General features: G+C 44.9%; 1 protein-coding gene across 1 annotated transcript in view; it reads right to left on the reverse strand.

Moving 5' to 3' along the window:
- GLRA1 (glycine receptor alpha 1) overlaps positions 1-12,540 on the reverse strand; it is a 38,793-nt gene extending 26,253 nt beyond the window's left edge. Inside the window, exon 1 of the mRNA XM_063413712.1 lies at positions 9,931-12,540. Within this exon, the coding sequence (XP_063269782.1) occupies positions 9,931-9,986 (56 nt within the window). The 5' untranslated portion in view covers positions 9,987-12,540. The remainder of the gene's footprint in view (positions 1-9,930) is intronic.
- Positions 12,541-12,956: the final 416 nt, after the last annotated feature.

Genomic DNA, 12,956 nt, shown 5'->3' on the forward strand with positions numbered 1-12,956 from the left:
GAGACTGCAAGCAGACTTTTTATTTTAATGATTAGATTTACTATCAAAATTAATAGCACAATCAATATTGATATGCAATTCAATTAAATAGGATGAAACTCATTGCCTGCGTGTTTTTCTCCATCACCTTGTCTGAATTTCTGGCCTGCAGCATTGGAGGTGGGAAGGAGATGGAATAGTGGAGGTGTGTGGGAGAAGAGAGTCCCAATGCTGAATTTTTGGCCTATCCTGTGCTGAGTAGAAGGAGCTGTGAGTGATACAGATGTGCTGGTTGCACAGGAGTGATCTCCATCACTTGGTCGTGCTCAGCTGCCAGGGTGTTACAGCCCCTGGCGTGTGGGTATGGGGTACTCAGGGGTGAATTTTAATGTTAATTCTCACAGGTGGGAAGGGAATTTGGACATGGTTGTTTTCTTAATTCAGCTGAGTGTTTATGTAGGAGAGGCAGGGAGCAGGCCTGAACAGGATAGGAAAGCAGATGTGTCCAGTGAGACTGGAGAAATACGGAAATTGAGAACCTGTGGAGAGTTCTGACTCTGAGAAAGAAAAGGGCAATGAGCTGTTATTTGTCTCCATTAGTGGCAGGAGGATGGGGACAGGTAAGAAGGAGTAGGCTTGTTAAATGTTTCTGTCCTGGATGCTGTGCTCTGTTGCTGTGAGCTCTTTAAACCAGTTCTAGCTCTTGCACCAGAAGTAACTGCATTGCAGTAGTCACAGGATATAATCAGTTAAAGTTTTAACCCAAAGGATCCCAAAACACTCTCAAAGGTCCTGCACAACCCATGTTGTCACTGGTCCCAGTGGCTGTACATGAGGAGAGGACTGGGAGGCACTTTTTAGTGAGCCTCAGGGAATTAACCCTCGATGGTCATTCCCATCCAGGGAAAGCTGTAACAACTTTACTGGAGTGAGAAAAATCTCTTCAGACTGCAGCATTCTGGTGTCTCTGTGCTCCACTGCCACGTTCCTGCAGCCCATGGCTCCTCTGCCATATGGCAAAACACTCTGTCCAGAACTATAAACCATCCCAATTACACTGATTAACTCTATGGAAAGACACCAGCACTTGGAACATTTGCTGACGCTGCCTGGACGGAGCAGTAAGAAAATAATAAATGACTAGACAATTGGCTGGGGGGAGGAGAAATCTGCATGTTTTATATAGTTTGGAATAGCAGAGAGACACCAGTAAAGTGTATGGGAATAATGCTCAATTTTGTGCTGGGTCTCTGCTCCTCACAAGGATTGTTGTTGTGTGGTCACTCTTGCTTAAAGTATACTAAAAAGTGTTTGTTAAATTAATTTTTGAGCCACAGGCATTATATCTAGTGACTTTCTCAACTATTCCCTCTTCCAGAAGGATCTACAGCTCTTGGAGCCCATGCAGTGACTTTCTGGTGATGTATGATCCTAAGCCTCTGAGACAGGTTTGAAAACAATTCAAACAACAGAGAAGCATGAGTCAAATCTCAGGTTTTTGAGACAAATCCAGCAAACCCCAGCATTGATTCTTACCTGTGCCTATACTGAGAGGCTTACAAAAAAATAAAGTCATAATTGCTTTTTGTTTTTTTGTTCAAAAACAAAGGGGAAAACATCCTTGCAAAGACAAAAGCATGTGTCTGTAGCTTCACACACTAACTCTGAATATTCCTTTTAAAGTCAGGAGGGCTACTCAGATATTCAAAGTCGTGCATAAACAGCCCTCCTGAAAGCAGCAAATAAAGAGGGAAAATGTCTTAACAAGACGAAACTTCATAATCTAGGTAAGAATATTCTCTTTGCTGATGTGCTCCTGATTTGGTGTTTGGACTGAGAGCTGCAATGGGAACCTCAATTGACGTCAGAGGGTTTTAGATCACAGACCAGACAAGTGTCAGAGAATTACGAGAAATCCTGGATGCTCTTCTATCTATAGCTCTGCAGCCGCGTGCTCGGGCGCGTTTTCATCAGCTCAAATAGCTCGCGACTGCAGCTTTTTAAAAATTAGTTTTAGTTTAAGGATTCATGCTGCTCGTTAAGAGCGGGTAAGGATGTTGTAACTTTTTTTTTTTTGCTAAATCAGAAGTGTTATGAATAGAATTCTTTTAAGAGATATGACATGTGGTGGTGGATTTTATCTTCTGAAATGGAACTTTTTGCTGCAGATCCTTTGAAGAGGTCTCCTGAGCTAACCTGAGTAACCTACCTAAAAAATTCCGTGTCCTGGGGTAAAACCAGGGCTCTCTGATGAATTTTGTGCTGTGTAAAATGAGTTGTGTGATGAGAGCGCTCATGTTGATATTTTCAGATGGAATTGATCATTGCAACACAACTACCCTGCTAGACTTGAAGGTTCCCTCTGTGCCATCTGTGATTCCTGGTGTGATTCATCAGTTTATTCTTGAGCAATAATGAAACTCCCAGATTGTATGGCTAAGCCTGTGTCCCCTGCCCAGGAGGGATTTTCTCCTCCTCACTCCAGGTCCCCTCTGGCTTTGTTTTGTCAGGGAACTGAAGAAACCAAACTACATCTTTTCAGCCCTGGTGCAGGGAGAGCAAGATGTGTTCGATGAGGCTGCTGCTTTGTCAGCCCCACTGCTGGGAGATGATTTCAAAGTCCACAGCTCTGTGTCAGGGTGTGATGGATGGGGCTGGAAGCTGGACAATACTTGCAATTCCCAGGCCCATGGCGTGGCAGGAGAGGTGGGATACACACGTTTTGGGTTTTAAATGAGATCCTGGGAGACCTGGTGCAGAAAAGAATTCTGTGTTGTGTGTGAGTGTGCCAGCAGCTATTGTCCTGGTCAGCAATGCTTCCAGAGGGTGAAAGCACTGGGAGCAAACAGAGACAAGATTGTAAATATACCCCTCAGAAAGTCACTTTTTTGTCCACAACCTGTCTTCACATTCTTATAAGGAAAGGTTCCCTCACCCAGCAAGCCAGAGGTTGTCCACTCCTCACTGAGCTAATACCTGTGGTGAACATACCCTGCTGCAATGGGGGGCTGAACCAACATTGCACAGGCACTGTTGGCACCAGCAAGGACATTTGGGGCTAGGGCTTTGTTAAAGGATGCTGATAACAGCTGGCCCTTGCAAGCTTTCAGGTTTTATAACTCCCCCATAAAAGAGGGGAGGAGGGGGCTCTGCCCAAGGCTTTATACAATGCATCTTTTTACCGGCATCAGCTGAGATAAAAGAATGAAAACAAAATTGGAAGAAATCAAGGAAAGGTGAGCAAACCACGGTTTTGTTTGGATTTCCTGCAGGATTCCTGGCTCAGCTGCGTTTTGCTGCTGAGCCGGTGGCGCGATCCACCCCCGGTCCCACTCGTGCTGCCGTTTAATTGATTTGTGTGTTTGCTCCGGCCCTGCCGGGGCTGGGGACGGGATTTGCATTCTGGGCGAGTGGTGGCAGGCGCCGCTGGCAGGGCGAGGGGAGCTGCTGTCGGCAGCTCTGCTCTGAAGGCAGCCCGGGATGATTGATGGCACTGCAAGCCCTGCCGCTCCAGCCATGCGACACCGCTGGGCTTGGCAACCCCTGGTGCTCTGTTCCCTCTCCACCCACCCCACAATGAGGCACTGAGAAACACAAGAGGGTTCCCTGGCTGTCTGCTAAGGCACTTGGGTGTTTTGCCTTTTATTTCCATTTTTTTTTCTCCCCTAGCAGGCTATGAGCATCATTGGAAGAGTGTAGAGGAAGAAATCAAAAAGAAAGCAGGGGTGCTGCTTTCCTTTGTTTTGCCCTCCTCAAAATCTAAATTTTGCAGGGCTTGGTAAATTTAGGTTTCTCCTGCTCTTCTTCCTGGCCCTCATACCCAGCAGAGGTGTATTTACAGGATGCCAACAGTGCCCATGTGCCAGCCAGACGTGGTGCAGTCCCCACATCAGCAGCTCACCGTGGTGCATTGTAGGGATGCACTAATTGCCTGCATAATGGGAAAAGCTCAGCTCCTGTGGACAATGGGTGCACCTGCCTCCATTTATTTCTGCTCTCTGCAGGCCCCCTCTGGGCCTTGGCCTTGCTGGGGGGAGGACAAATATTGAATTTCTGGATTTTTTCAGTTTTTGTGCATTAGTCTTTTGAAGCATCAGAGAGATTTAAGAGAAGCTTGGGGGTGTGTATTTGATCAATAGCACCAGATCAGCACTTTCCCAAGAGGGAACTGTAACATTTTGCACCAATCTTGCCTAAGAAATCCCAGTGCAAACAACCTCCTCTGGAGGGCAATTGTTTCTGTTCTATCTGCCTTTGTGGAATACTTTGGGAGAAGGGTAAGAGAAAAGAAATTGGTGAATTTTTTTGTCTCTTTAAAGGGTACTGATCTGTTGAATTAGTAATAGTTTATTATACTGGATGAAATGCAAAAGTTGCTTTTTCCTGGGCTGTGCAAGTAGGTCTGGAAGTCAGCAGCCAGACAGTCTGGTGTTTAGTTCTCTGATCATGACTGTTAGTGATCCTTCCAGTGCCTTGCAGGAGGAATTCCTATTTTTCTCACTCCTTTCTTTTTGCTTCTCATATCCCAAGATGATGTTGGGTTTTGGTGTGTTGTTGGTTCAGGTTTTTGTCCTTTTGTTGTATTTTTTTCCCCAAACTAAAGTTATCAAAAGTTCTTAAAATTACTTTTTTCATCCATCAAAAAATTGAATCAAACTGTGGTGGGGAGGATATGTTGGAATGACATTTTTATCTTTTGAAAGGTTGTGATGGATCCTTTCTCTAGGTAGGTGTGAGGTGCACAAATGCAACCATAGTTCATAAAAACCCCAATGATTTGTGTTCTTGCTGATAGATAAAGGTCAGTAGAAACATGCCAGGTAATGAGAGCAAAAGGGTAATTTACTGGAAATAGTGAAACCTTGATTTAATGTGCCACAACAGTGAGAGCTGATACTGGCAAATAAACCACATGAAAGTCATAATTTGTAAACAACCTATCTGTTATCTTAACACTGATCACTTTGGGGTCTCAGAAAAGCCCCAGGTTATAGAAAATAAGCAAGTGAGAATAGGTGATGTGATTTGACATAATTAAATGTTGCGAGTTCATGTGATTTTTAAAGCATGATTTATTTTTTTAACAACCTTGTCTTTCATCAGTACCTAAATAGCAATTATGTTCATTAGGTGGTCTGACATCTTGTTCTGGACACTGGAATTTGGAGAGTCCTTTTAACCTGCATGCTGGTATGAAATGAGGACAGGCCTGTCTGCTGGTTTCCTATTGCAGATGAATGATTGCTGCTTGGTGCTGGGATAATAAAGTAATTTAATTTTGGACATTGATTAACTTCTTAATTCAGATGTTGGGTTCATTTTCTATCCAGGTCAGCTCATGAGGGTTTGGTGAGATGAATTTCTTGAGCTCACAGGGGATGTGTTTGCCCAGGACCAGGGGGAGCTGCCCTGTGCTGTTGCTTTCCTTTCTGGCTGGAATCCCTTGGTCAGCAGCAAAGTGAATTCCTGAGCCTTTCCCTGTGCTGTTAAATCTGGGACACTTCAAATATGAGGGCTGCTGACTTGCTTCATATCTAGGGGTCTCTAACACCTCTTATGGGGGAAGGAGAACAAGAATTCCCATGCCTAAATTCTTGTTTTTGAAGGAAGTCTCTGTAGTGCCTTTACATGTGAGGGCAGGGACTGACCATCCCCTCCACACCTCGATCTCTTTTCAGAAGCAGCTCCTCCCAGGTGTTTGAACAGTAAATCTCTGTTCTGCCAGTGGGACTTGCTGCAGTGTGGGGTAATGTTCAGAGTGAGCCAAGGTGGACAGCCAGTCTACATTACCTAAAATCTGCACAGCATCAGTGCCTCAGAGACCAAAAGTGTTTTATTAGTCCGTGTAAGAAACTTCAGCATTTGTTGTAATGGTTTTGATAAGCAACTTGGTTATTTAGGGTTTTCCTGCTCTTTGTACCCAGCCTAAGGTGGGGGGAAAAGAATGGGGTTTTTTCACAGACATTTTGGAGCCTGTCTTTTGCTCTAAACCATGCACAGAGCAGGTCTAGAGTTGTTTAAGGCAACTGTTTGGCTAAGAAGAAGGTTAAGACTAGGCTGTTAGAAAATGTTTTGTGTAGTTTGTGTTGATTTGTCTTAAATGCAAGAGTCAGGATGGCTGGATCAAAGTTCCTGCAGAAGGCAGGGTCCCAGACACTGTGCTTTTCATGCAATGACATCAAATTAATCTTTCTTTACAGAACCATTTATAAGGGTTTCTAGAATTGTCTACGTGGTCGCATTTTCAAACCTTGGCTCTGTAACCCTTTTAGCAGGGTCTCTAATGGGGTTATTAAAGGCTGCAGACCATAGAAGCCGAAGAGTATCCTTAGAACCATCTGGTCCAAGACTTCGCTAAATCATTTTTATTTCATTGGGATAAGGGACTCTGCAGAGGCATAACAGGTCATAAGGCACAACTTCTAGTAGATTTTAGTTAGCACAGGGAGAATCATCTGTGACTATTGAGAATATGTTACATCATTTATCTTGTGGCTCTGGAAGTCTCTGGTTAGGGCTTCACTCTGTAGTGTTACCTCTCCCTGCAGAGCTGTAGCAGGAGCCTTAGATATATGGTGCAGGTTATTCTTCTCATTCTTCCCCTGCCTTTCCTCTTGTGGTATTTTCAAGGAGATGAAAGCAGCAGCTCTCCAATCATCCCTTTTACTTGCCAAGAGAGTTTTAAGGGAAGATTTGTTAATTTTTTTTCCCCCCACAAAGCTGAGGCTTCGTGTTCACAGTGGCACCTTCTTGTTGTTTTAACAACTGGCAGTGAAGAGCTCTGTTACTGACAGGGGGGAATAGAAACACGCCAGTTGGAGCAATCCAGTAGGGACTGAGGCTGGCAGCAACTTTTAGCCTGTGACTCACTTGGAGCAGTTGCCTTGAATCACTCCTGCTAGCTGACAGATTGTTGTTCAGAAGGGGCCAACCCTGATTTTGAGTCACGAAGGCTGTGCTGCTGATTCCTGATATTAGGACCAAAATCAGGCCCAGAGATTTTCAAAGCCTCACAGCATAATGTCCATTTAGGTGAGGTGCCAGTTCTAGGGCATCTTTTCTCTTCTAATTTGATAAGGGTCATTCCTACATCCAGCTTACACAGTGGTGTTTCTGGACCATTACAGCTATTAAAATTTAATGGTATCACAGAAAGTCCAGGCAAGATCGTCTCAGGATAAGGGACATTTTGTTCTGCATGAAGGAATTCACAACTGAACATTCAGGGTGTGTAGTTAGACTCTGGGAGAATGATTGATTGTAAATGTCTCCACAGATATGAGCAGGACATCTGGAAATCCTGATGTCCAATATTGCCCCAAACCATCCAATTTATTTTAAAGAACTAGCACTTTGCTTTACCTAGATATCTGTAAGGAAAGCTTGGTCAAACAAGCTGCCTTCCTACCCCATCCCAAGCCAGTTCCCATCCCTGCCCCTATCCAGGTTCCCAGTAAAAGCCTGAGTCACAGCTAAGTGACTGCAGTCTGAGGAGGCAGGTAGCAGGATGGGAAGTGCTCTTCCATAAAGAAAGGCATGTCAGAATAAGCCACATATCACAAATGCTTCTAAAACACCCCAGCTGGAACAGAAACAAATATTATATTGGCAATACCATAATGTTTGCATTCACACACCAGCTGTTACTCCTTCCCACGGGGTCTTGTTTTTTAAAAGGCTGGTGGAGGACATTTTTGTTAAGCAATAAATCTAGCCTTAATTTCTGTATCGGCTTATTTTCCTATATTGGATTATTTTCCTATATTGGTTGTATATAATTTCCCTTTGAATGCTAGATTTTCTTCTTCTTCTTAATTTTTAAAAAGATATTTGTGTATTATATGTGCCAACACATAAAGGATTATCTTTCCAGAATATTTTTGACAGACTGACAATAAAGCATGGTGCACTCTGTAATTCAAAGCAAGGCATACTTCTCTTATGGATTATTGGATTATCAGCTTTGGGTTTGTTAAGCATCATGTATGACTGAGTGCAGGAGTAATTGGCACACTAAATTTATGAATGACTCTTAATTAATAAACTTCTCTTACTGAAACTGAAATAGCAAAGCTATTCCTGGGCTAGAAAGCCTGTTAAATTTTTGACTTGTAATAAATTGAATGCATAACACAAAGTGGGAGAGAAAAAAAGCAAAACATTATGTAGAGTCAGGTCTGAGCAGGAATTACTGATTTTTTAAAAGTGTTTAAAAATGGTTGCAGTATATAAACTAATTTGATTTCGTAGTTTCCCTGTAATTGAATTAAAACATTTTCAAATGTTCTTAAATGTTGATTTTGGGGGAATTAAAGTTCCAGAAATACCTTTTGGATGCAACATGATATAATACCACGTATATCCTAACACTACAAACCTTTGCATTAGTATCTGAAGTGACTGGTTTACCAATGCTCACGCGTGTGGTGTGAAGCACAATTGTGAGCAGGATCTGCAGGACGAGTGTGCATCAGTTTCACTGTTCTGGCACTTCAGAGGAGACCCGGGCAGAGGCTTCAGTACCAGGGACATAGCAAATGCAAGCCAAACACTCCTCTTTTTTTTCCAGTTACGTGATTTTCCTTTTGCTTTCTGGTGTTTTTGTTGTTTAGTCTTGTTTGTTTTGTTTGTTTTTTAACCCAATACTTCCCCACTGTTGAACTAAGAGTTTGTTGCACATCCTTTTGCTTCCACAACACATCCCACTGTGTTGTGCAGGGCTGCAACACACTTGTGACTAAGATGAGAAAGGATGGCTCTGAAGTGTTGGTTGTTGGGAACTGCTTCTCAGAGATTGGTGATTTTAGTAATTTCTAGAGCTCTTGTTTTACCTAACATAAACATCTACTGCTCTGAGTTCATGAGACAATCTTGCTGCTTCTGAATTTCTGAGGAATTACAGGAAAAAGTGGGGATATTCCAATTTTTATACTTAGAAAGACTTCTGTGTTCAGAAGGGAAGAGAATGCTAGCTCAAAGTCTGTCCAGTATTGGCAGGTCTGCTACTGTGATTCATAAAATAATAAGTATTATGCCACTGATTTTATGCAAATGACGTCCCTGTTTTCACATTAAACTACAAGATGAGACTTGGGCAAAACACAGAAGTAAGAGTCACACAACTGAATTGAAGGCTGAGACAGATGAGCAAGTTCAGGTCACGAAAAAGGGTTTTTTCTCCAATTGCCTATATCTGGTGTCTCTCACTTGCTACAGCAGGCTGCATTTTTCATTGAAATATAGAAGGTTCTACCATCCAATCTTTTTGTTCATTTAATAAAAGCACTGCAAGGATAGATGGACAAGAAGCAATTCTTTAAGACTAAAGCTGTTCCTTCTGTCTTAGACTTAACGAGAAACTGAACACATCTAAACCAGAGTCAAAATACAGCTGGATGATAATGGGCACAATTGGAAAAAGCTCCCCCCCATCCCCTTTGGCTTTCACTGAGATTCTGCAAAGAAAGAATATTCAAAACAACATGAAAGAAAAAAAAAGTTGGGAAGGAAAGAGATAATTCTTTGCTGTCGGTGATTTTAAACACAAAAAAGCTAAGGAAAGAGCATGAGCCTTCAGAGGCAGGTACTGAAAGCATCCCACGGAACTCACCTGCAGTCTGAGGATGGGGAGGGGGCGAGGTGGGAATATTTACCCGGGCAAATTCAAGTGCAGCATTGCCAGCCGCCACTAGCTGTCACTTTGCAAGCAGCCGGGGTCGGTGTTTTCAGCACTGCGGTTAGCGAGATTGCGGTGCTAATTAAACGGAGTAACTCCCCGAGCCGCGGAATGTCCCAAGCCCGGGGCTGTGGGAGAGCAAGCCCGAGGCACCGAGGGGAGGCAAAGGGCAGCTCGGGGCAGGGGACAGCTGCCATTCCCAGGGGCTGTGCCCCGAGCTGGGCTGGGCACGGCACTCATCCCGGCCGCGCTCCGCGCGTACAACCGACCCTTACCTGAAGAAAACGATCGTCTCCCACACGTAGACTCCGAGCGCGTTGACGTTGCACATTTTTCCAGCTCTCGCTGTTGTGGTTTTTTTTTTTTTTTGTACTCCGTGAGGGGTGGGCCGGTGGGGTTGGCCAATAAAGTACCCGGGCACTTGGGGAGAAGCGGTGGGGAGAGCGAAACAGCCCCAGCGCGGCCGGGGCACGGGCGGGCGGCTCCGCTCAGCACCGCGGCCAGCGGCGGGCGGGGGCCGAGCTCAGCACCCGGACAGCGCCCGGCGAGCCCCGCTCGGCACCGCGGACAGCTCCGCTCGGCACCGCGGACAGCTCCGCTCGGCACCGCGGACAGCTCCGCTCCGCTCCGCCGCTGCCTCCGCTCGTCCCTCCTCCGCCGGGGCCCCCGCGCCGCCACTGCAGTGCTGCTCGGGGCCGGGGCTCCGGGCTGCCCGCACGGAACCCTCCCTTCAGCGGGATGTCGCTCCGGACATCAGGCTGGCGACAGGGGCGGACGCAGCGGGTGTAGGTTTGCCATCAGGGTGCTGGAGGTGAGGTGGGAGCGGGGGAACGAAGACCCTCAACAACCCAGGGGTTAATCTCCGCTGCTGGCCGGCGTGTCTTCCTAATTACATCCACAGGAATTTGTCGGTGTGGAGCCGTGCTGCAGTCCCGGTTGTGTCGCTTTCCTGCCCGCCGTTTGGCTGCTGTTGATTCCTCCTTCCTGGGCTTTTTTCCTCCCGAATAAGTTATTGCTGCTGTAGGGAAGGTGTCCCATTGCTCAGGGCTAGAGTGGAGGGGAGCAAAGGGGAAGTTTCTTGGGAAGCACTTCCATTGTGCTGGGAAAGAAAGTGGCTCAGTGTCCTCCTAATGCATCTCATCTCCCCTCTGCCCTCTCTCCCCTGCTAGGACTCGCCAGATCTTGGGACTTTCTTGCTGCATTAATTTACTAAACTAAGGAAAAAAAAAAAAAAAAAAAAAAGAAAAGAAGGGGAAAAAAAATGAGGGGGAGGTGGAGAGAGGGAAGGCAGAGGGGAGGGGGTAACTCAGCCTCTCCACCATCCCAAGGCCCTCCTCTTAGCTGTGCTCATTGGTCTCGGGGCTGAAAAAACTACTCTAGGATGTGGTTGGATAAACGCATGTTGTTCAGCAGAGGCCGTTAACCTTTAAAGCGCTGATACATTTTGGTTTATTTCAATTTTTTTAACCTGAATTGCTGTCTTTTTAAGAAGTCTCTGAAATCGTCTCCCTTGACAGGAAAAGCGAAACGTGCCTTAAATCTCCATCTCGTGGAAGATCTGCTTGGCTGGCAGCTGATATGTGTTGCTGTTGGCTTTTAAGGAATATCTCTGCGTTGTGTTTCTTTTGTTGTTTAGTTTTGATTTTCCCCCCTCTTTTCTCTTTGTTTTGTTTGATTTTTTTATTTTTTAATTTTTTTTTTTTTTTGGTCTTTTGCATTTGGTTTTTCAAAGAGCTTTGGCAAACACCAGAGCCATCAAGGCCAGGGCAGGTAAGGAGCATTCAGCAGTTTCTTATCACAGCTCCAGCTGTGCTCGCAGGGTGCTGAGCTGATGGTTGGGATGGGGAGGATTGGGCTCCTTGGTCACTTTGTCAGAGTGTCACTCAGCTCGGCTTCTCATCAACTTCTGAGAACGGAAAAAATTATCTCTCCTAAAAAATCCAGGATTACTTTTTTCCCTCTATTGTCCCTCTGTAATGGGATTATTCTTCTTTAAGTTCTGTTTTGTTTACTTGTCTTGTGCTTTGCGGAGCCTCCCACGGCAAAGATTCGCTTTTAACCCCTGTTTAGCTGTCTTTAATCTATTCAAGGACTCTTCCTATCCCACACTGAAAGGTGGAGGACTGCTTTCTCCACCACTATTGTAGCCACTTCAGGCTAGGAAATAACTAAGTTTGTCTTCTCCTTTTGGGTTGCATCTCACAGGACCTTACTGCCATACTAAAATTCACCTGATGTTTTTGATCTTCTGCATTCATTTTTTTTATTGTTTTGGGTTTTTTGCTTGTTTATTTTTTGTTGTCTTTGTTTTGTTTTAAAGCAGTCTGTTTATGTAGTGAAGCAGACAGAAATATCCTTTGGGTCACCATTCAACAGAAAAGAAAGACCTGCTTGGCTTCTAGCCACTGGTACAGTGGGAATTTAATCGGATTTACTCCAGCTCCTGGGTCTCGGTGTCTGGATAGATTAATAACAGGCTCTGATTTCACCTCGTGGAGATTCCTGGGGACGTGATTGCATGCAGCATTTCCTGCCTGCTGCTTGCTGGCTCCTTGCTGTCCCTTCTCTCCTGACATTTATCCCCACATGGACGAGCCTCTGTCACTGTGCTTGTCCAGCCCCTGTGTGCTGACAGACCAGAGGAGGAGCTCCAGACTGAGCGTTAACAGCACCCACAGAGCAGGAAAGAAATGGTCATTCCCTGTTTCTTTTTACTGGGAAGCAGCACAAAGAGCAGGAAGCAGAATCATCTCTTGGCATCTGTGGGTTAATTGTAGAGGCTGTCAGCCTTCCTGTTCCCTTAGAAATGGAAATGGACTCTGTAAGGAGATAGGAATGTCTCATGAGGTATTTCCCTTGCTTGCAAGTTCGATCTTTATACCAAAGATCTTTGATCTTTGTCTCCTCTTGTCCCCCACTTGCTGTCCTTGCACTCACTTGGGCCAGGGGAGCAGGAGGGCTGTGCTTAAGATCAAAAAAGTAGATAAATATGTGTGTATATAGGATGAGTCTTCTCGGTTGTTACTATTGAAGGGTCTCAAAACTGCTTTTCCAAGAGGAAAGAACTTCTCTGCTTTGCTGTCATCTCTCCTGGTGGTGATGGTGACCAGGGAGCCCAAGGACTCTTCTGCTGATATTCAAATATTTCTCCCTGCTGGAGATGAACAGGAATGTTATTTGCTTTGACATTTGGAGAGATGGAGGGAAAACCAGGTTGCAACAGAGATTTGGAGCAGGTCTAGGCATTGAGGTGATTTACATCAGGGAGTAAAAACAAAATAAATGTGAATTTAAGGGATAT

The sequence above is a fragment of the Prinia subflava genome, chromosome 16 (assembly GCF_021018805.1).
Source record: "Prinia subflava isolate CZ2003 ecotype Zambia chromosome 16, Cam_Psub_1.2, whole genome shotgun sequence".
In the NCBI taxonomy this organism is placed as follows: domain Eukaryota; kingdom Metazoa; phylum Chordata; class Aves; order Passeriformes; family Cisticolidae; genus Prinia; species Prinia subflava.